Source organism: Daphnia pulex, chromosome 10 (genome assembly GCF_021134715.1).
Source record: "Daphnia pulex isolate KAP4 chromosome 10, ASM2113471v1".
NCBI lineage: Eukaryota > Metazoa > Arthropoda > Branchiopoda > Diplostraca > Daphniidae > Daphnia > Daphnia pulex.
In genome coordinates, this window is record NC_060026.1 from 15592836 (window position 1) to 15614648 (window position 21813).

At 40.4% G+C, this 21813-nt stretch overlaps 5 protein-coding genes and 1 long non-coding RNA gene across 8 annotated transcripts; all 6 read left to right on the forward strand.

Moving 5' to 3' along the window:
• Positions 1-401: 401 nt before the first annotated feature.
• Positions 402-3407, forward strand: LOC124205593. The gene is made up of 9 exons (XM_046603043.1): positions 402-682; positions 754-831; positions 965-1273; positions 1366-1519; positions 1620-1741; positions 1811-1945; positions 2045-2190; positions 2280-2898; positions 2967-3407. Exons 1-9 carry the CDS (start codon positions 493-495, stop codon positions 3098-3100), a joined length of 1887 nt encoding a protein of 628 aa, XP_046458999.1. The 5' UTR covers positions 402-492; the 3' UTR covers positions 3101-3407.
• Positions 3408-4936: 1529 nt separating this feature from the next.
• On the forward strand, positions 4937-7747 carry LOC124205597. The gene is made up of 9 exons (XM_046603051.1): positions 4937-5200; positions 5305-5382; positions 5468-5782; positions 5851-6004; positions 6093-6229; positions 6310-6444; positions 6520-6659; positions 6726-7107; positions 7181-7747. Exons 1-9 carry the CDS (start codon positions 5008-5010, stop codon positions 7318-7320), a joined length of 1674 nt encoding a protein of 557 aa, XP_046459007.1. The 5' UTR covers positions 4937-5007; the 3' UTR covers positions 7321-7747.
• An 831-nt stretch (positions 7748-8578) lies between these two features.
• LOC124205615 lies at positions 8579-9003 on the forward strand. Its single transcript, XR_006879418.1, has 2 exons — positions 8579-8790; positions 8863-9003. It is a non-coding gene; the product is annotated as an uncharacterized LOC124205615 (long non-coding RNA).
• A 950-nt stretch (positions 9004-9953) lies between these two features.
• On the forward strand, positions 9954-13157 carry LOC124205592 (mucin-5AC-like). 3 transcript variants are annotated; one of them, XM_046603041.1, is made up of 10 exons: positions 9955-10253; positions 10327-10386; positions 10535-10786; positions 10878-11028; positions 11107-11228; positions 11310-11441; positions 11521-11666; positions 11738-12740; positions 12824-12986; positions 13049-13157. In XM_046603041.1, the coding sequence occupies exons 1-9, from the start codon at positions 10061-10063 to the stop codon at positions 12955-12957; spliced, it is 2193 nt and encodes a 730-aa protein (XP_046458997.1). In that variant the 5' UTR covers positions 9955-10060; the 3' UTR covers positions 12958-12986; positions 13049-13157. The 3 variants fall into 3 exon arrangements, with proteins under 3 accessions (XP_046458998.1, XP_046458997.1, XP_046458996.1); XM_046603042.1 differs by having other exon boundaries at positions 9954-10253; positions 10538-10786; positions 12824-13157; XM_046603040.1 differs by having other exon boundaries at positions 12824-13157.
• Positions 13158-15113: 1956 nt separating this feature from the next.
• Positions 15114-17797, forward strand: LOC124205604. The gene is made up of 9 exons (XM_046603057.1): positions 15114-15420; positions 15524-15589; positions 15710-15961; positions 16032-16182; positions 16247-16368; positions 16458-16586; positions 16679-16821; positions 16894-17104; positions 17178-17797. The coding sequence occupies exons 1-9, from the start codon at positions 15225-15227 to the stop codon at positions 17324-17326; spliced, it is 1419 nt and encodes a 472-aa protein (XP_046459013.1). The 5' UTR covers positions 15114-15224; the 3' UTR covers positions 17327-17797.
• Positions 17798-19069: 1272 nt separating this feature from the next.
• On the forward strand, positions 19070-21235 carry LOC124205599. The gene is made up of 6 exons (XM_046603053.1): positions 19070-19323; positions 19391-19712; positions 19773-19927; positions 19986-20190; positions 20253-20504; positions 20577-21235. The coding sequence occupies exons 1-6, from the start codon at positions 19129-19131 to the stop codon at positions 21050-21052; spliced, it is 1605 nt and encodes a 534-aa protein (XP_046459009.1). The 5' UTR covers positions 19070-19128; the 3' UTR covers positions 21053-21235.
• Positions 21236-21813: the final 578 nt, after the last annotated feature.

Here is a 21813-nt window from a genome sequence, read left to right on the forward strand (position 1 = left end):
TTGCATACTGAATACGTTGAACATTTGGTTCTTGTTCGTCCGGCATACGTGGGTATATAAAAAGGAAAACTTTGATATCTTTGTAATGTATTTTTCAATTATTGACCACTAAATTCTTGTTTTCAAGGCCGGACTTGAGTGAGACATCAAAATCTGTCGGCTCCTTCAATAAAGCATTGCAGAAAAATATTCAAGGAATCACTGGTGTAAATATCACACAGACTAAAAAAGGCTGCAAACGCATTCACTTTAGTAGAAAACACTAAACTGAACTGAAACTATAAAATTTTTAAGTTTGACCAACAGAAGATCGTGTGGACAGCAGTCTGAACAATTAACAAGGAATCATTAGGAATAATAGGAACAGGTCTGTATATAAGACAGAGCAAACTGGAAGAAACATGTATAGTTCTTTGAAGGATTTCGACAAGATCTCGTGCTGCAGTTCTTTGAGAGTTAAAAAATAGTCGCGGTCAAATTTCTGAAAGAAAAATGTTTAAACTGTATTTTCTTCTTTCCGTCGGTTTAATGTTAATACAAGTCAGCCGGGCTTGTGACGAGGAAAATCAATTAGTCAGACATCAGCAATCCGACGAGTACTTGGCCAGCGCTTACGAATTCAATCCTAATCTAGAGATGTTTCACCCAATGGCTTATTACGAGTCAGGCGCTCGTGTTCCAGGTAATTGATTTGAAAAAAATCTGTCACAGATATGGGACTTATAAAGAAATTTTCTTTTACGCTTTATCTAGAGTTTTACGCCAGTCCTTATGAGGGACGAACCCCCTTCACTAATAGGCCCACGATCCAATCTTTCAAGAAACAATTGAGTGAGTAACCCTTTTATTTTATAGCCACATAGTCTTGTGTGTTAAATTCACTGAATCGAAAAATTCAGAAGGAAATTTCCAGTTATTGCATACGATTGTAATAAATGGGTTTTTAAAATGTTATGTATAATAGATAATCGCCCAGAAGAAAATAACCAAGCGGAAGGCCGTTTCGTACTGGGTAGTTTAGGCGCCAATTTGATCAACACGGGTCTATTCAACAACCGTTTCACTCCGGCCAATACGTGGAGGCCCTTCCAAAATCTGGCCAATCGAATTCCAGTTTCTTACAATCCCAATTTTAATAACCGTCCGATCAACGCTTTCGACGCCTGCACGTCTTTTAGTGGAGACACTGGAATCTGCGCTCCTGGAAACATTTGCTCGTTATTCGGTGGCCGACCAAGTGGTTCTTGCGTCCTCGGAAAAGTCTGTTGCATCAGTAAGTGAGCCTACCAAAAATATTTTTTGAAAATTATATCCAACAGAATAATTGATGAGATGACATATTAAATTTTCCTTATTTTTAAATAGACGCGATAACAACTTGTGGAGGTACGGTTACCCTGAACAACACGTACTGGCAATCACCATATACGGCTGTGAGTGCTCCGTCCACCTGCGCATTAACTGTCCGGATGGACACCAAACTCGTTGAACAATTTGCCAAACCCATTTGTCAAATTCGGTACTATGTGGATTAGTATTTTGTATTTTGTCAGACCCGATCAGACTAAAAGAAAATCTTATATTTTCTTACATCGCTATATTATCTTAATTTCTTTTAGTTTGGACTTTGTTTCGTTCTCGACCACCCAGCCGACAGCCGGAACTTGCACGGATACGTTTACGGTTGGCGGATCGACTTCTTCCGTGCCAATTATTTGCGGTGACAACGCCGGGCAACACAGTAAGTCCAAAAATGAAATGAAAAGAATAAGGAGTATTTTTTAAATTTTATAGTATATTCTTTATATAGTGTACCTTGACGTCCCGTCATCGGCCACTACTTCTAATGATGTCCAGTTGATATTCAATTTTGCAACTGGAACGACAGCCACTCGCTCGTGGAACATCAAAATTGCTATGCTCCCTTGTGGCGCATCTTACCTCGGTAACTATAAGAAACGATTAAAAAGTTACTCAAGATAGTCAAGAATAATTGCTGATTAATTCTGCTTATTATTCCATTTTTTTCTAATTACTATCATAGCTCCAGCGGATTGTCTCCAGTATTTCACCGCTGCTACGGGCAGAGTTCGCTCGTTCAACTGGCAAGACGTCGCTGGATCAGCAACTCGTCAACTCAACGATCAGAATTACAACATTTGCTTCCGGACTGAACTTGTACCGTCTCAGGTTTGTACCGTCCTTTCTTCTATTAGCTAAATTGACTCAATTTAATCAAATTACAACTCTAGCAATGAATTTAAAAAATTTTTATTCAGAGGGCGACTCAGATTTGTCTATCAGTTTGTACGGTGACTAGTGGTGGTGATCCTTTCTCCATTACCACGCCCACCAGCACTAAAGCCGCTAAATCCGCCACTGCCGTTGACAATGCCAAGGCGATCCTGGCGCCTCTCGAACTAGTTCTTGCCAATGAAGAGGCTGCGCTTCTGCTAGCAAAAGAAGATTTAAAGGTTAAAGATGATGCCGTTGCAAAAGCAGAAGCAGCGTACCTTATAGCCCAAAACGGAGGTGACCCCGAAGCTGTTATAGCTGCCGAAGCCGCCGTTATCGCAGCCAAAGACGAACAAGCTACAGCCACAACCACTGTCAATAATAAGAAAGAAGATGTCGCCACTGCTCAAATTCCCGTGACAGCTGCTCAAGCCGTACTGACGGCCGCGCAAATTACTGCCGCCAACGACGCATCAACTGCCGGTGCACTTTCCGGTGTGGGTTCGAGTGCAATCGTGAATGAAATTAACACGGCCACCTGCTTGTACGATTACCTTCTGATCGCCGGTGCCCGCGATTCTACGAATGTTGAAGCCGACCGATACTGCGGCAACGCCCTCAATCCAGCCGCGACTCCAGTTGCCGCCAGTGTCCCAGTGTGCAGTAAGTTACTATAAAGTAATTTGTTGCTATTAAAATTTAATCGATAACTTTGCATAACATCAAAATAGCTCCGATCAAGCTATTTAGGATGACGTATCAAACCGACAGCACAGAGGGGGAAGTGGCTGCAGGGACGGACATTCTTCCGGCACCAGCTGATACAGCAAACACTGGATTTTGCCTCGATTATCAAGAGAAATAGGCATCGCATGACAATCAAGAATTACCTTGGGGATGAGCTGTTTTATGGTTTTTCTTTAATTCAAATTTAAATGTTTCAAATTTAAATTTGAACTTGGTAGATGGTAAATGGATTTTTATTTAGCTCTTCTTTTTTTGTGGCGCATTTCAGTTGATTTTAACTATACCACGGTGCATTTTCTTGGACACACGCTATTTCAAAGTTTTGTACTTTTCATCTTTATACGACCTCTTATTTTCTGTACCAATTTTTTATAATGTATGAAAACGAACGTATTAATAAACATTTTTTTGGCAAGGTAAAAGAATCAGTTTAGAGATCATTTCTTTGATTTTATCGCGTATCCGAGTTTGTTGTCTATTTGATTTTACTTAAATTTTTTACGTTGGACGTGATAAGAACAGTGGAACCGGTGGGGAACCGGCCAACTCGTGGATGTTTCCTTACTACTGCAGTCCCTAGCCTCGAGTGCTCATCATCTCTCGTATTGTTGCATGCTTCTGTGCGGTTCCCAGTATCTTGGAAACTATTTTTAAATTCTTTTCAAAAAAAGCCCCAACCCAACTACTCTTATCCATAGCCTCCAAGAAATCCTCAAAATTCCCCGTCTTTTTTCTTTTGGCTCTGTCAGGTCATTTCTTTGCAAAGAAATGGCCACCACACTACACCTTGCCTAATACTCAACGACTAAACTAAACGTTTATAGCCTCAGGATCTGTTTCGTTATACAGATGAATAAGAATAGATTTGGGTTTTCTTTTCACAATATTATTAGGCTTGAAAGTTCCCGAATCTTTAGCCTTCGGCACTGACGTACATGGTGCTGTGTTAAAAGCATTTAATAATATTTTTTTTAATTTGTTCAACCACTTAATACTTAATACTTAGTGAATGATTTCAAGGGCGGTGGTTAAAAGGGGGGGAAAAAAGTGTCGGCATCTTTAATGAAAATTTGTGAGGAAGTACTCATAAGAAATGAATTTGGGATAGGCTACTTCTCGAGTTTAGCCACACACAAAAATTAACAATCATTTAACAAAATTATTTGATACTGAACAGCAAATATTAGTGGATAACGCAAAGGGAATAAGTAAAAAAGAATTCGCCATTCATTTTTTATTTTTCCAGATTTATTAACTTGATTCTGATAACATTATCGCAAAGTCTATTCAAATCATTCAAACAGTCATCTTGGAAATCTCCACTCACGTACAGCAATTTTTTAAAAATTGGTTGACACATTTAATTTTAAGAAATATGGACATTTTATGAAGTCTACATGGAGAAGATTCGAGAAGATTGTTGCGGTCAACAAACCCTGTAGAAAATTGCGGAATTATGGCTGGAGTAACTACCCCCGGACCATCTTCATGGCTTTTTGCGGGGATTTCCCTTTCCCACATTAACAACGGTCAAGTGCAAACAATAGCAAAAGAAATAGAACGAACACGTCTAATTGCCTTTTATATATTCAACGATGTATATAGCCTTGAGCTGAAAAGTTTCCTACATTGCACAGCGGCAGTTGACTTCGTTCGGGGATTTCTGGTGTTGCGAAATGGCCGCTTATATTCATTATGTTTTGAATGGAAAGTTCAACGCTTTAGCCCAGGGTTCCAGGGCGGCATTGCTTCCGTCTTTCCTTCGAAATACAAAAATAAACTGTTGGAAGGTGTTATTAAGCGCAAAGAAACAAGTGGATATAAATAAAAAATTGTTTGACTTAATGTTCTGAATTTGGCGAAAAAGAGGGAGGTTGCGGTTGTATGCTGGACAAGTCGGGACAAGGTCTGAGGACAGTATAAAAGATGGACAGAACCGGACGATATTGCAGCAGTTCTTCGACTGATTTTCACAAAGTCTTGGTATCTGTAACGCAGAAGAAGAAATCCACTTTAAACTTAAAGATGTTGAAATTTACTTGCTTGTTGTTAATTGTCGCTTTGATGTTGCAAGTCAGCCGAGCTTGGGACGAAGGTAACAATAATGAAGAAGAACAACTAGCGGCCGCTCGACAACAATCCGACGAATACTTCGCAAATGCTTTCGGATACACTTCCAATCCTTGGGATTCCGCTTACTATCAGCCAAGCACTCCAGGTAATGATAATACAAATGTCATTAGATTTGTGCAAATATTTGAGTCTGTTAAGAGTTCCTTTACAAAAGATGTATCCTTACCTTTCTGTCCTTCGTGTTTGTAGAATATTTCGGTTCAATCCAGGGTCGAAATCCCGTAATCAGAACAAGTGTTCATCCATTCAGCAAGTACTTCGTCGCTAGTAAGTATATTTTTGTGTTCTTCGTTGAATTGTAAAAATTTGAGTATAAGCTCCTATATTTTATCACTTACCCCCTCTCTCAAAGATTTAGTTAAAACAGAAAACGATGAGGAAGAAAACAACCAAGCGGAAGGACGTCTTGGTGGTCTGGGTGCTAATTTGATCAACACGGGCCTCTTCAACAATCGATTCACCCCCGCAAACACTTGGAGACCCTTTGCAAATTTAGCCAACCGGATTCCCATTTCTTACAACCCCAACTATGACAACCCGCTTGATACCTTCGACGCTTGTACGTCACCCAGTGGCGACGCCGGAATCTGTGCCCCAGGAAACATCTGCTCGTTATTCGGTGGACGGCCAAGCGGATCCTGCATCCTGGGAAAAGTCTGCTGCATTAGTAAGTATCGAAAAACATTTAAAAAAAAATAAAGGTCTAAGGTGACATTTGACGTTTCTAAACAAAAGACTCGATCAGCACTTGTGGAGGAACTGTTACCTTAAACAACACGTTCTGGCAATCTCCTTCCACTGCCGTGAGTGCTCCTTCCACTTGCGCGTTGACTGTCCGGATGGACACTAAATTGGTGGAACAGTTGAAGAGGCCCATTTGCCAAATTCGGTAAGTGGATTTTCCCACTAAGCATTGATGCAACAAAAACAATTTCAGACAATGAAGAAGTTATTTAGGATATTCGTTTCTATTTTAGGCTGGATTTCGTATCCTTTACCATTGGGGGACCGTCAACAACAGGAACAACAATCGGAACTTGCACGGATACTTTTACGGTTGGTGGATCAACTACTACGGCACCAACTATTTGTGGAGTTAACTCTGGACAACACAGTAAGCTACAAAGAACGGATTAGAATATTCCAGAAGGTGTAGAATTTACACGTTTTTTATCAACTGTTAACGTTGTTCAGTGTACCTTGACATCCCGTCATCAGCCGTTACCCCGAGCAATGTTCAGCTCATGTTCAATTTTGCAGCTGGAACAACAACCACTCGCGGATGGAATATAAAAATCGCTATGCTCCCTTGTGGTGCTAGATATCTCGGTAATAGATTTCTCTTATTTTCAAAAGTTCAGATGTTAAATTTATAGATTATTAATTATTTTACTTTTCCTATAGCTCCGACGGATTGCCTTCAATATTTCACAGCTTCTACGGGCAGAGTCAAGTCATTCAATTGGCAAGACGCCGCAGGTGCCCTGCAACTCAACAATCAAAACTACAACATTTGCTTCCGGACGGAACTGGTTTCCTCACAGGTATGCTAATAATTGTTGGAATCAATCAATCAATAAATAAACCATTCATTGTTTTAATTATTGCAGAGAGCAACCCAAATGTGCGTCTCAGTTTGTACTGGACTCACGATTGGCGACGCTTTTTCTATAACCACGGTAGCTCCCATTGCCGCTGCCGACGTAGGCAGTGCCACTGTAACTGCCTTCGTCAATTCTCTTTCTGCTGTGGGTACAACGTTTACCAATAATGGAGTTACTACTGCCGTTTGTCTGTACGATTTCCTGCTCATCGCTGGTGGAAGAGACGCAAATAATGTCGAGCAAGATCGTTACTGCGGTAATGCACTGAATCCAGTCCCCATCAATACACCTGCTACTGCTGCAGCGGCAGCGGCAGTGGTCCCTGCTTTGAACCCTGCTTTCGCTGGTCCAGCAGCCGGTGGACTGCCCAACAGTGTACAAGTGTGCAGTAAGTTTTCCAATGGCTCATATTCTTAATTACGCAATCTATTCAACTCATATTACATTGAATATCGTCACAGCTTCCATCAGACCATTTAGGATGACATACCGAACCGATAGTCAAGAAACGACAGTGCCTGCGGTTGTCGCGTCCAATACGATTGGAGCGGGTCCCGATACTGGAAATACTGGATTCTGTCTCGACTATCAAGAACGATAGACAATCTGAAATCAATTTCCCGACGTCTCGTCTGAGATTAACTTTCCACTCTATTGATGACCCTTTCAATGTTAGAAATCTTAGTTGTGGCCTTTTAGTGAGTTCTCTGATTATGCAGTGAGCATTTCTTTATTTAATTTTCCGCTTTAGTTGTTTCGACCATATTTTCTAGAAAGCGCTATCAAATTTGATTTTCGTTTTAATTTAATTATTTATTCTTAGATGTGTTTGGACATGCGTTTGAAGTGAATCAGTTTTGATTTCGTGTGGATGACTATTCAAATTTCTTTTGATAATGTGCTTGACCACACCCAAAAATTAAAATTGATTCACTAAGAAGAATCACCCTTAACTGGCGAAATATTTATCAATCTAAAAAGAAATGCTCAGCTCGTCCAATTTAAAATAAACAGCTTTTACCACTTTATAATATGTAATTTTTTTTTTTTATTGTCAAAGAAAATGAAGACTGGACTGGTGATAAGGTAGGTTTGAATTTGGCGGGGGGTCGATTTTTAATTGTATCGATGTCTTCTATTTAGAATATTAGTGTCGTCTGCTCTAGTCTTGTTCACCAGTTTTGGAAAAAAAAGACGAAGTTTAATAAGATTTATACAAAAATGGAACATAAATTTATTTTGGAAACGTACGTGGTTGCACCTAAATTGCACAGCAAATAAAATTAGAAAAATGTGGTTCGTCGTGTGAACTCTGTGGTGTCATTTATGGCTCTCCAGCATGTTTTCCAATCCAATCCATGCTGCTGTTTGCATGCTTATATGCTGTTTGGCAGGTAAAGGTAAATTAAACTGTGTAAAACTAAGAATGCAAATGGAAAGATTATGGGGCTTAAAAATAAGAGTTAAACCTGTTCCTTTGTGAAGTAGCATTTACATGTCTTATTTATATGGCATTGCATGGCAGTTTGTTTGCACTGTAACATTTTCCGGCCTTTATGCAAAATTTGAGGCATGAGCCAGCCATCATAACCACAAGTTATGCAAGTTTTACTTACAGTGTTGGTAGATCTGTCATCAGCAACAATCTCATCCTCATCACTTGATGATTTTTGTTACTTTCGTTCCTGAGCTAGATATTTTATTGATGCATTGGCTTACATGGCAACCTTAAATTTAAAACCTACTAAATTTAAAGTTTAATTAACAATTAGGGCTAACTGTTATTTTCAATTTTTCCTCCCATGTTGTTCCTTTAAATATTTTTCGTAACCCATTTTTCTATTTTTTATTTAGATAAACAGCATCCCGTTTCAATGGAGAAACTACCGATGTCAACTGAGTAACGTACCTCTTCTTCTCCTTTCTTTAAATCCCCCTTGTCCTCGTGTACACCCATGTGAATGTGGGAATCAATGTTCAGCTGGGATGTTTAATTTTGCCGCTGGCACAACAACCACTCGCGGATGGAACATCAAAATCGCTATGCTCCCTTGTGGCGCTAGATATCTCGGTTCTCTTCTTAAGGTTCAGTTGTACTATTTTTAGATTACTAATTATTTTCCTTTTTCCTATATATGTGTAGCTCCGGTGGATTGCCTCCTATATTTCACCGCTTCTACGGGAAGGGTCAAATCATTCAATTGGCAAGACGCCACAGGTGCCCTCCAACTCAACAATCAAAACTACAACATTTGCTTCCGGACGGAACTGGTTTCATCGCAGGTTTGCATAACTTGGCATAATTGTTTGAATCAATTGAAATTTAAAACTTGTCGCAGAGAGCAACCGAAATATGCGTATGAATTCTCTCTTCAGACACTATAGCACAAAACAATGGCGACAGCAACCCAGGAAGGCGTTCTTTGAGTTTCGTCCGGAAAATTGTCAGACGTGTATAAAAGGCAAGAAAGGATAATAGAACACGTGTTTCTTTAGTCAAGAAGCGCAAAATTAACATAAAGCATGCATGCAGGCATGCACTACACGAACTAGAATAAAATATGCAACCCAAGATGCAAAAGTGCAAAATGAAAATGATTAAAGGACATAATGCCATTCTAAGGGGGGGGGGGGGGGCTGGGCAATGATTTGATTCAAGGGCTCGGTCCGCATTTGCATTGAAATTTTCGTGTTTTGAATTAATGTGCGCTTGTTGTTGTATAGCCTAAAGAATGTAGTAAGTATTATGGGTGAGAGGACGTCCCAATGTCAATTGATGCCGAATTATTTGTTGGCTAAAAAAGGAATAAGAATAGGAAATGCTAATGGGCACTCAATTCGCAGCAAATTCTATCCTATCATTCTTTCCGAGTTTTGCTTAACGTCAAACCAAGCGCGTACTAATGTTTGGCAGTTATGTGAAAGAAGAGAGGTATACTATGCAACATTCGGTGAGGTTATATTAAAAAACATTGTCTGTTTATGTAACTGATTCCAATAATAACTCACGTCAAGTTGTCAATCATCTCGTATAAGGAAAAAAAAGGCAGGGACGTGATCTCGTGGATGGCCTTTGGGGTCCTGGTAATCCTGAAGACGGATTCCAGTTAAAAATGGAGCGAAGATCATTTAAGGGACAGGCTGTCAACGGCTGAAATCTACATTTATGCCCGAATATACTAGATACATCATAGATATGACAGCGCATTTCGTATAAAAGACACGCCGGTTCAACTTTGTTTTCAGATTCAATTCGAATCGTCTTGGTGCCGCTCGTTTCTTTCTGGCTAGCAGCAAGGTTCCAGATATTCCAATCGGAGACGAAAGATATAATCGACACGATGGCCGGAGCAATTGAAATCTTTTTGCCTTTCACTTTAATGTGTACTGCCATTTGGGCTTGTGAAGACGGCCAAGTCGACCACCTGACGGCGAGGCAAAGTTTGGATGAGCAACTGCAGGCCAATTCTTACCCCGCCAATCCGTGGGTGTTTCCTTACTACTACAACATCCAGCCACGATTGCCATTTGCAGGTAAAATGTACAGAATACTTTTATTGAAGCCACTTTTCTTAACTTTTCAATGATATTTTTCTTTTATTTAAAGGGTATGCTGATGCGGCCCGGATACCTTTTTACCGAAAGTCACCAGGCTATTTCGCCAAAAGTGAGTAACAAAAATACGTCTATTACTAAGTTCACCGAATGTTAACTTAATGTTATTGTAAGTTGAACTTATGTTAGCCTACTAAAGTTAACTGTTAAATTAATAATGAACTTTGCATTTGAAAAGGAAATCATTTCTTATCATTTAGTTGATGTCAATGACGGCTATAGACAAGAAGATCGTTTAGGTTTTGGCAATTTGGGTGCCAATCTGTTCAGCAGTCTATTCACCCTACCAACCCGACCCTTTAGGCCGTTCGCCAACCTCGTCGGCAGGATGGATGCCTGTACCTGTACGTCATCCAGTGGCGACGCCGGAATCTGTACATCAGCTTTGGCCTGTTCCTTACTTTCTAGAAAGCCTAGCGGTTCCTGTAATCTTGGCAGAGTCTGCTGCGTTGGTAAGTCTATTTACCAATTAATTTTCATTTTCAAATCCATTTAATTTTGTAATCAAATGTTTAAAATTCAAACATATTCATATTATAACAGACGTACTTGCCACTTGTGGGGGTACGGTTACTCTGAACAACACTTACTGGCAATCTCCCTCTACTCCCGTTAGTGCTCCTTCCACCTGCGCGTTGACTGTCCGGCTGGACAGTACACTGGCGGAACAAGCCTTGCCTATTTGCCAAATTCGGTATGCGATCGAAATCATCTTTATTTTACACAGCAGATGGGACCACAGATTAATACAATATTCTCTTTTTTTTTATAGGTTGGACTTTGTTTCGTTCACGACCGCCCAGCCAACAGCCGGAACCTGCACGGACACCTTCCAAGTTAGCGGAGCAACGACTGTAGCTCCAACCATTTGCGGCAATAATGACGGGCAACACAGTAAGCAAAATCAAATATGCATTCCATCTAAACCAATAAATATTAATGAACTTGTTTTTATGTGCTTAAAACAAATTTCAGTGTACCTCGACGTCCCTTCGTCCGCCAGTACTCCTACTGACGTTCGACTCACTTTTAATTTTGCTGCTGGAATGACCACTCGTTCGTGGAAAATAAAAATTGCATTGCTTCCTTGTGGTACCACATACCTCGGTAAGAATAAGATCCAAGATATCCTTTTAAAAATCGACTCACAAATAACTTCTACTATTTCATATTTAATGTATCACAGCTCCGACAGATTGTCTCCAATACTTTTCTGCAGCTTCCGGGAGGGTCAAGTCGTTCAACTGGCAGGATGTCGCCGGAACGGCAACTCGTCAACTCAACAATCAAGATTACAACATTTGTTTCCGGACGGAACTTGTGTCGTCTCAAGTTTGTATCATTCATCGCACATCAGTCAATTTAATCGCAGGATTTCAACAAATTTATTAATTTTTATTCAGAGGGCGACCCAAATGTGTTTGTCAATTTGTGCCGTGTCTAACGGTGGTGACGCATTTTCTATTACCACGCCCACCAGCACCGATGCCGCTGCTGCCACTGCTGCCGTCGTCACAGCTACAACGAACCTGGCCAAAGCCCAAACGACGTTAACCAATGCCCAAGCTACTCTTGCCACAGCACAAACCACTCTTGCGGATGCCCAAACTGCCCTTACAAACGCCCAAAACAACATAGCACCCACACAGGCTGCTCTTACCGCTGCACAAGACGCCCTTGCCACTGCCCAGGACGCAGTCCCAGTGGCCGAAACGGCACTTACCGATGCACAGGGTGCTCTCACCACCGCCGAAACTGACCTTGCCACTGCACAAGGTACCCTTACAGATGCACGAACGGCTCTTAACAAGGCATACATCGATCTCGCCGCTGCCATGGCTGCTATCCCACCGGATTATGCTGCCATTGATGTTGCCCGAGCTGCCCTCACCACTGCCCAAACCGCCATCATTGACGCTCTAGCGGTAGTCGACGGTGCTCAAACAGTTGCCAATACTGCCCAAACCAACGTCAATAATGCACAGACCACTCTCACTAACAAACAAACCGCGGTGACGGATGCTCAAACTGCAGTCGACACTGCTCAACTCGCTGCCGTTAATGCCCAAACTGCAGTCACTGACGCCCAAACTGCCGTCGATACTGCCCAAACAAACGTCAACAACGCACCAGCCGCCGTCACCGATGCTCAAACTGCCGTGACAACCGCTCAAGCCGCACTCACGGCCGCTCAAACTGCTGCCGCCAATGCCGTCGCTTCTGCGGCCGCACTTTCCGGTGTGGGCACAAGTGCCATTGTGAACGGAGTCAACACGGCCACTTGCCTCTACGATTTCCTCCTTATCTCCAGTGCCCAGGATTCTACGAATGTTGAAGCGGACCGATACTGCGGCAACGCCCTCAATCCAGCCACAACTCCAATTGCCACCAGTGTTCCAGTGTGCAGTAAGTTCAAATCAATTTAATAGATAAGTTAGTTTTGATGAAAATAAAACTCATGAACTAAACAACATTTAATATTAATTTAGCTCCAATCAAGCCATTCAGAATGACATTTCAAACCGACAACACTGAAGAAGCGGTGGCTGCAGGTGCGAACATTCTTCCGGCACCAGCCGATACAGCAAACACTGGATTTTGCCTCGATTATCAAGAGAAATGAGCATTGCTTGGCAATCAGCCAGTACCTTGGTAAAGAGCCTTGTTTTTGTGCAATGCAAATTCAGATATTTTAACTTGTTATTTGTTAATAGGTGGTGAATGCCTGAATGGACTTTTTGGTTAGCTCGTATTTCTTTGTAGGATATTTAAGTTGGTCCTGGTTTAAGTTGATTGGTTAATATATATATTTTTTTCAAGCCATTGCTTTTTTTAAAAGTGTTTTGATTTTCACCTTCCCGTACTCACTGTTGTCTGTTACTCTGTTGTGGTCGGTATTATATTAGTGTCGTCTGCTGACTCTGCTCTAGTCTTGTTCACCAGTTTTGGAAAAAAGAGACAAAGTTTAATAAGATTTACACAAAAATGGAACATAACTTATTTGGAAACGTACGTGGCTGCACGTAAATTGTACAACAAATAAAATATAAAAATGTGGTCGTCGTGTGAACTCTGTGGTGACATGGCTCTCTAGCATGATTTCTAATCCATGCTGCTGTTTGCATGCTTATATGCTGTTTGGCAGGTAAAGTTAAAATAAAACTGTAAAACTAAGAATACAAATGGAAAGATTATGGGGCTTAGAAAAGAAGAGTTAAACCTGTTCCTTTTTGAAATATTAGTTCCTGACGTGACCATATAGCATTTATATGTTGATGCATGGCAGTTTGTTTGCACTGTAACATTTTCCGGCCTTTATGCAAAATTTGAGGCATGAGCCAGCCATCATAACCACAAGTTATGCAAGTTTTACTTACAGTGTTGGTAGATCTCTCATCAGCAATAATCTCATCCTCATCGCTTGGGTGATGATTTTTGTTACTTTCGTTCCTGAGCTAGATATTTTATTTATGCATTGGCCTACATGGCAAACTTAAATTTAAAACCTACTAAATTTAAAGTTTAATTAACAATTAGGGCTAACTGTTATTTTCAACTTTTCCTCCCTTGTTGTTTCTGTAAATATTTTTCGTAACCTATTTTTTATTTTTATTTAGATAAACAGCATCCCTCTTGATTGGAGAAACTACCGATGTCGGCCGGATTACGTACTTCCGCAATTCTTAAAAAACCCTCTGTCCTCGTGTACACCCATGTGTGTGTGGGTGTATTCACGGGGACCCCCCTTTTTCCTATCCCGCCTGGTGTATACTCAATTAATCCTGCGGATGGAGCACCTGTGGATTCCTGGCCGTATTTCCCACTGGGCATAAAGGTAGGAAAAATGTATCTCCATTCTTCTTTTTTGACTATTTGGTGGCGTTGGTTATAATCAGTCATGACATAGTATGAGTACGATTATTCCTGAGCTGCTTATTCGGAACTGCTTCTCTTGTATTTCACAACTTTGCCTTTTGGTAAACAACCAAATGTTTTAACTTAAACACTTCAAGCAAAGTGCAACTAGACAATTTTATTAACCAAGAGGGACACATACTGGCACCTCCTTCTTTACTAAAAGGTCTATTGAATTTCAATTTGATTTCCAAGTCCAAAGAAAGAATAGAAGACGAAAATTAACATATAACACATAAGGGCATATACACTGCGAAATAGAATAAAATTTGCAACCAAAGACTAACTTTAGGATAATGTTTGAAGGACACCCATTTTAAGTCTGCAATAATTCGATTCATGGGCTTGTTGCGCATTTCTATCACTATTCCTGTTGTGTCTTGATGACGAAAAAGGGAAGAATCGCGCAAGAGGACACATACGTGACACGCTGCCACGTCAATAAATTCCAAGTGATTTGTTGGCTCAAAAGGAATAAGAAGGAAATACTGATGGGCAATCAATTCACAGCAAATTCTCATTTCTTTTTTTAGCTACCGCTTACTGGTGTTTAGCATTTGTGTGAAAAACAGGGGATAGCAAATATATGCTAATATTCTGTTAAATTGGCGCTTGTTCGTCCCTCTAGTTTCATTTAATAAGTCATTGTCATGCCAATAACTTCGTAAAAGGAGAGACAGGAATAGACAGTTTAGAACCAATCCAGCTCGACAGGATCTCGTGGGCGCTTTGGGGTCGTAATCCTGAAGACGGATCCGAGTTATAAATGGAGCGGAGATCAATTAAAAGGACAAGGTTATTGTCGACGGCTGATGTATAGGCTGGCGCTCATGTCTATAGATTCAACGGAAGAATTTTCGTATAAAAGACACTCCGGTTGAACTTTGATTTCAGATACAATTCGAATCGCCTTCGTGTCGCTTGTTCTTTTCGTCTATCGGACCCAGAAATTTTCAGTTATACGAAAGAGTCGACATGATGGCACGAGCAATTGAAATCTTTTTGTCTTTCAGTTTGATTTTGACTACCATCTGGGCTTGTAAGGATGGCCAAGTCGACCAACTGACAGCAAGGCAAGGGTTGGATGAGTTTCTGAATGCAAATTCTTACCCCACCAACCCGTGGGTGTTTCCTTACAACTACAACATCCAACCACGATTGCCATTTGCAGGTAAAGTCGGCAGAATTCTAATTACATATTTTTTCCTGTTTTCATTTCATTGTTGTTTTCAAGTACATGTTTAAATTTAAATTTTTTTTTTTATAATTAAAAGGGTATGCCAATACATACGAAGGACGAACCCCCTCCAACAGAAAGCCACCAGGATATTTCGCAAAGGGTGAGTTACATCATTTATTGATAGCCTTCTTTTTATTTTGTGGAATTGAAATAAATTTTAATGCCTGCCTAAATGACTTGAAAATTTTAAAAAATAATAATAAAACTTGTTTTGTTCCAGTTGATGCCGATTACTACAACGACCAAGAAGGTCGTTTTGGGTTGAGTGGTTTGGGTGCCAATCTGCTAAACATTGGCCTGTTCAACAACCGGTTCAATCCAAGATGGAGACCATTCGCCAACCTTGCCAGCAGCTTGGAAGCCTGTACGTCACCCAGTGGCGACGCCGGAATCTGTACCCCAGGATCGGTCTGTTCCTTATTTTCTGGACGGCCTAGCGGCTCCTGTACCCAGGGAAAAGTCTGCTGCGTCAGTAAGTCTAAAAAGTCTACTTTGTTTTCATTTGACAATGTTTCACTCATTATCGATCGTATTTCTAACAGATGTAGTCAACAGTTGTGGAGGTACGGTGACTTTGAACAACACGTACTGGCAATCTTCCTCTACTCCGGTTAATGCCCCTTCCACTTGCGTAATGACGGTTCGCTTGGACAATAAACTCGTGGAACAAGCGGCGCCTATTTGTCAAATTCGGTATGAAATCGTTTTTTTAACACTAGATGAGACTGTAGAACCAATAAACAAATTATTGTTGTAGGCTGGACTTTGTTTCGTTCGCGATCGCCCAGCCAACAGCCGGAACCTGCACGGACACCTTCCAAGTTGGTGGAGCAACGACTGTGGCTCCTACCATTTGTGGTACCAATGCCGGGCAACACAGTAAGCAAAATACAAAACACGCTTTCGAAATATAGAATTAATAGCGCAATAGAAATTTGATTCTGTTTTTTTTCTCTAAATAATTTCAGTGTATCTCGATGTTCCATCATCTGCTACTTCTCCTACCGATGTCCAACTCATTTTCAATTTCGCTGGATCAGCTACTCGTTCATGGAACATCAAAATAGCGATGCTACCCTGTGGGGCCTCTTACCTAGGTATCGTTTTCTACTGAATAGTAAAATTTAGTAATATAATTACAATTGAAAGTGTAATGTACATTTCTTGGATTTCCCATGTCATTTTCTAGCACCTCCGGATTGTCTCCAATATTTCACTACCGGAGCAGGTCAAGTCAAATCATTCAACTGGCAAGACTCCGATGCTGCCCAGCAACTTAATAACCAAAATTACAACATTTGCTTCAGGACTGAGCTTGTTGCATCAGGAGCGGTACGAATAAAATTCTTTCTCAAAAATTAAACATGTTGCAATTGTGATTTAAAATCTGTTTAAATATCAAAGAGAGCGACCCAGCTGTGCGTGTCAACTTGTACGACGACAACCACCGGTGTTGGCTTTTTGTTAACTGGTGACAACAGTGGCGTTGCTAATTTCGGTACAGGTGACGACACATGTACCTACGATTTCCTTGCCATTCCCGGTGGACAGGATCAAGCGGACCCCTTCGCTTTCTACGATCGTTACTGTGGCGGTACTATTGGAAAAATTTGCAGTGAGTTAAATTTTTTCAAATAACCCAACTAAATTTTTTTAAATTTTACTAAACGTTAAATATTCTATTGTAGCCAAAATCAGTCCCTTTAGAATGAGTTTTGGAACTGACGGCACTGAGGAGAAAGTTACTCCTAATCCGGTTACAATTTCGCTACCCGCTACTGCTACAATTGATAAGGCCAATACCGGATTCTGCCTTACTTATCAAGAACAAGCATAAACCAGGTGGACAACGCCCAATGTTTTTATTTTATTTTATTTTAAAGAAAAATGAACTAAATTATCCTGGTGGTGGGTGTTTTAAATATTCTGATAAAAAGGCTAGCAACTAGGTCATTTTTAGAGATTTCTGTGCCAGTTGCTTGTTATTCGAAATAATGTTTTTACTTACAGCTTCCTTTTTAGAATTACTATACAGACAAAGAGACAAGGAACAAGGGTAAATTATAATCGCACATCAATGTAGGTTATTGGTAGTCGGCTTTTGTATCACATCTCCTTCGAATAAGTAACACTTATTACCGCAACCCGAAGAATAATGGTGTACTTGCGAATTTCATTCACTGAACTCACACCCCGTCATCTTAAGGGAAATTATTTGTTTACTGCTGTATTTTAATTGATTTCTTTTGCTGTATTTCTGCAACTGATGGAGTTTAGGCACAAAAAAAAATAAACTTCTTTAAAAGATTATTCCTCATTTTACCGGTCGACAAACCTGGTAGAAAATTACGAAATTGAGGCCAGAGTCAACTACATTTATCCCAGGACTATCTAATGGTTTTTTTGCGGGGATTTCGCTTTCCCATAAAACAAATTATTTCATTTATTTTCAGCGATGCAGTGTTGAACTGAAAAACTGTGCTATTACATTGCACAGCTGCAGTTGACTTTGTTCGGGAATTTTTCTGGTGTTGCGAAACGGCCGCATTATTAATGTTTTGAATGGAGTTCATCGCTTTATTCTTGGGTTCCAGGCATCGCTACCGCCGCTGCTTGGAATTTCATCCAAGCAATCACATAAGATGGACAGATCCGGACAATATTACAGCAGTTCTTCGGCGGATTTTGACAAACTCTTGCATTCTTAAGAAGAAAACGAACGCAACGAAGGAAATGCGGATGGGCAGTCAATTCACAACAAATTCCGCTCAACTCTAATTACGGCTGACTACCGCTGTGTGAGCGAATGGAAATCATGCCAGAGGGTTGTAAGTATACTTTCTGTTTCTACATTTCTACAATTTAACTAGCTTAACGATTGTCCATAGCAACGTACAAAACAAATAATATCAGACCATCGTGACATTAGACTGACATTCAAAATTATAATCTAAAAACTTATCTTTTTTCGACAGGGATTATATAAACACAAAGACCTGTTTATTTCAATTTATCACTAACCGTTATCAATAAGTTAAACGCAACAATGGGTCGTTGAAACTTATGTCCAGTTTAAGTTTGTTCAAAACATTATAACAAAATAAAAACATTATAAAATTATTTCTCATTGTAACCAATTCCGAACAACTAAAGAAAGGCGCATTCTCACTCAATCAATTTGATTTGCTGTTGATTTTAATTTGTTGGACTAAAAATTGACGAAAAATGGGCAATTTACAGGTGAGTCCGCAGAGTCATGATATAAAGCGGCGTCATGACAACCGATCGGATCAGTGGGGAGCCGGGAGCGGGAGCCATCACGAATCGAAGAACTGGATAAAGCGGGATATTCGTCGTCCGAAAAAAATTTATTTCTCTCAAAAGGACCTGTAGATTCAACTTAACGGAATAATTGGATTATATGGTTTCGTATCAACTCGAACCATCTTAAAACAAATATTTTTGCTCAAGAATAACAATCTCGAATCAAAAGTATCTGTAGTTATCTTTTATGGACTCGTTGCAAGATAGGCGATTGATAAAACCGCGCAAAAGGTATTTCAACTAGAAAGTGAGTTTTTCTATCGATTGTTACCTGTCGCTTTCGTTACACTTTGGTACAACGAAAATCGAGTAAAAATGGTTCGTTTGACAGCCTTTTTGGGTTTGATGTTGATTTTGAGCTGCGGTACAATTTGTTCCTCTGCTCTTACCCCATTTTCCTTGGAAGACAAACTGCAAGAATTGGAAGTGAGACTAGAAGCCAAAATTGAGGCTAAAAATGCTCAACTTGAAGAAAAGGTGACACAACTGGAGGCGCAACTCGAACTAAATGTAAGTCCACTGTTTGGTTTAATTCAGAGTTTCACTGTGGGTAAACACTTTCGCTTTTCCATGACAGAATGAATTAAGACAGGATTTGACATTGAAAGTAATTCAATTAGAGGCAAAAAATGTCCAACTTGAAGTCAAAATGCAGGACCAAGAAAGAATTTTAACTTCCCTGTTGGAAGCGGCTAAACTTCCGGTTTCCACTTATTCAAAATTATTTCCAGTTGAAAAAGAAATTTCAATGCGATCAAGTGGAAGAAGCGGAATCCCAAGGACGTGCAGAGAACTTCAAGCGGCCAATCCTTCACTTCCATCCGGAATGAACTGGATCGATCCGGACGGGCAAGGTGTCGGCGATAACCCAATTTACGTTTACTGCGATATGACATCAGGTAAAATAGTTAAAAATAGCAAAATTTTCAATGTAAAACTGATTCTTTCCATAAAAACAGGATCGACCTCAATTGTACACGATAGTGAATCTTCTTTAAATGTGGGCCACTGCGCCGAGGCTGGGTGCTATTCACGTTCCATCAACTACAATTCCTCAATGGGACAAATCAAAGCTTTGATTGAATTATCCACCGAATGCCATCAGTCGATTAGAGTCGGTTTCATTTGATCAGTTTAATTCTTGGCGTTTTTATTTTTAATTCTATTATTAGTACGATTGCTATTACACCCCGTTCGAGTTAAATGGAGTCGCCTATTCCTGGTGGAATGACAGAGAAGGAAATGCGCAATACTTTTGGGCCGGAAGTAACACGGACGGAGTTAACACCTGCCAGTGCGGAATCGATGCCAATTGCGTCGATCCTGCTGCGAAATGCAACTGTGACACGGTTTCACCAATTCAATTAGTCGACGACGGTTTGTTATTACGATTCCCACATTTATAGAATTAAAATGAATAAAATTAATTTCGTTTGCAGGTGTCATTACCGACAAAAATGTTCTGCCCATCACTCGTTTGAATTTCGGACGAACTCAACTGGAAACTTCATCCGGCGTCCACACGCTTGGCCGACTCGTGTGCACCGGATCAGTGACTTTGACTGGACTGCCAAAGTCGTGCCAAGATTTGTGGTTGATTGGCCACACCCTGAACGGATTTTATTTCGTCATGGGATCGGCGAAAATGGAATCCGTTTACTGCGATTTCACTAAACTCCCTGACGATGCGGGTAAATGTTTCAGATTCTCACGAATTATTCAGTTTCAATTATTAGTTTTTAAATTCTTTAATTGATGAAAAGGTTTTCAGAAATGGATCGGATTCGCCGACGTCAAATCGGCGCCCGTCCATTTCTACGTCCAGAGAAATTCTAAATTTAACATAACTAACACTCCGATCCCGTTCGATTTGGCGCAGGTGAACGAGGGAAACGCCATGGATTTGACATCCGGGAAATTTACGGCACCGCGACCGGGAATTTATTTTTTCTCTTTCGCGGGACTGGCGTTTCTTTCGGGACCTTACGCTGATTTTTATTCTTCTCTTTACTTGAACGGGAATCTAATCGGGAGTAGTCATGTTCACGAGAATAACGGCCCCGTTAATCAATATAATCCTGTGACCCTCCAGTCGACGTTGAACTTGAAAAAAGGCGATCAACTCTGGGTGACGTTTTATTATTATTCTAATACATACTCGTTTTTGTATGACGACAATTACCACTACACCCATTTCACGGGTTTCATGTTGGAGGAAGAAATTGTGTCGGCCCTTTGAGGTTCAACATCCAAAATCATCGGCGACACGAAACATTTTCGACCCAAACATTTTTGTTTAATGTCGACACGAAATTTTGGGGAAGGGAAAATTCGTTCGATTGTTATTCATTAAGGGGTAGGAATTTCTTTACGAAAATTAAACTGTGGATGCGACTAGACCTAGTGAATACACTAACTAATTTTCAAGTTTCTATCTGTACAACGAATTTTGATTGCGAGATTGACAAAAAGCGCGTCGAACTAGAAATGGGAGAAAATTCATTCGCTTAGTTATTTTACTTTTGGATCAAAATTCTTTTAAAAACTTTTCACAGTTACACGCGTATTACAGTTGTGCATCGCTGAACACAAAATCCGCTTTTCTATCTGTAAAAAATAATGACAGGAGACATGAAAAACCCGAGGGCAATGATTCGATTCAAGGGTTCGATCCGCATTTGCATCGAAATTTTCGTGTTTTTTAGTCTGAATGCGCTTGTTTTTACAAAGAAGGTAAGAATCGCGTAAGAGGACACATACGTGTGACACGTCGTTCCCAAGTCAATAGTCGAGTGATTTGTTGGTTCAAAAAGGAATAAGCAGGAAATGCTGATGGGGCATGGGCAGTCCATTCACAACAAAATTCGCATTTCTTACCAGCGCGCACTGTGATGTTGAGCAGTGATTTGAAAGACAGGGAATATGCTAATATTCTGTAAATTGTGCTTTGTTCATGTCGCTCCAGTGTCGCTCTGATTCCAGTAGTATGTCGCTATCATG

Bases quoted from the DNA above. Each gene is read 5' to 3' on its own strand.
- LOC124205593 (XM_046603043.1), top strand. From the start codon at position 493: ATGTTTAAACTGTATTTTCTTCTTTCCGTCGGTTTAATGTTAATACAA. The intron at 1,742-1,810 runs GTAAGTCCAAAA...TTCTTTATATAG, and splicing joins TGACAACGCCGGGCAACACA to TGTACCTTGACGTCCCGTCA. The intron at 1,946-2,044 runs GTAACTATAAGA...TTACTATCATAG, and splicing joins TTGTGGCGCATCTTACCTCG to CTCCAGCGGATTGTCTCCAG.
- LOC124205597 (XM_046603051.1), top strand. From the start codon at position 5,008: ATGTTGAAATTTACTTGCTTGTTGTTAATTGTCGCTTTGATGTTGCAA. The intron at 5,201-5,304 runs GTAATGATAATA...TCGTGTTTGTAG, and splicing joins CTATCAGCCAAGCACTCCAG to AATATTTCGGTTCAATCCAG. The intron at 6,660-6,725 runs GTATGCTAATAA...TAATTATTGCAG, and splicing joins CGGAACTGGTTTCCTCACAG to AGAGCAACCCAAATGTGCGT.
- LOC124205592 (XM_046603040.1), top strand. From the start codon at position 10,061: ATGGCCGGAGCAATTGAAATCTTTTTGCCTTTCACTTTAATGTGTACT. The intron at 11,029-11,106 runs GTATGCGATCGA...TTTTTTTTATAG, and splicing joins TTGCCTATTTGCCAAATTCG to GTTGGACTTTGTTTCGTTCA. The intron at 11,229-11,309 runs GTAAGCAAAATC...AACAAATTTCAG, and splicing joins CAATAATGACGGGCAACACA to TGTACCTCGACGTCCCTTCG.
- LOC124205604 (XM_046603057.1), top strand. From the start codon at position 15,225: ATGATGGCACGAGCAATTGAAATCTTTTTGTCTTTCAGTTTGATTTTG. The intron at 15,962-16,031 runs GTAAGTCTAAAA...TATTTCTAACAG, and splicing joins GGGAAAAGTCTGCTGCGTCA to ATGTAGTCAACAGTTGTGGA. The intron at 16,822-16,893 runs GTACGAATAAAA...TAAATATCAAAG, and splicing joins AGCTTGTTGCATCAGGAGCG to AGAGCGACCCAGCTGTGCGT.
- LOC124205599 (XM_046603053.1), top strand. From the start codon at position 19,129: ATGGTTCGTTTGACAGCCTTTTTGGGTTTGATGTTGATTTTGAGCTGC. The intron at 19,324-19,390 runs GTAAGTCCACTG...TTTCCATGACAG, and splicing joins AGGCGCAACTCGAACTAAAT to AATGAATTAAGACAGGATTT. The intron at 20,191-20,252 runs GTTTGTTATTAC...TTTCGTTTGCAG, and splicing joins AATTCAATTAGTCGACGACG to GTGTCATTACCGACAAAAAT.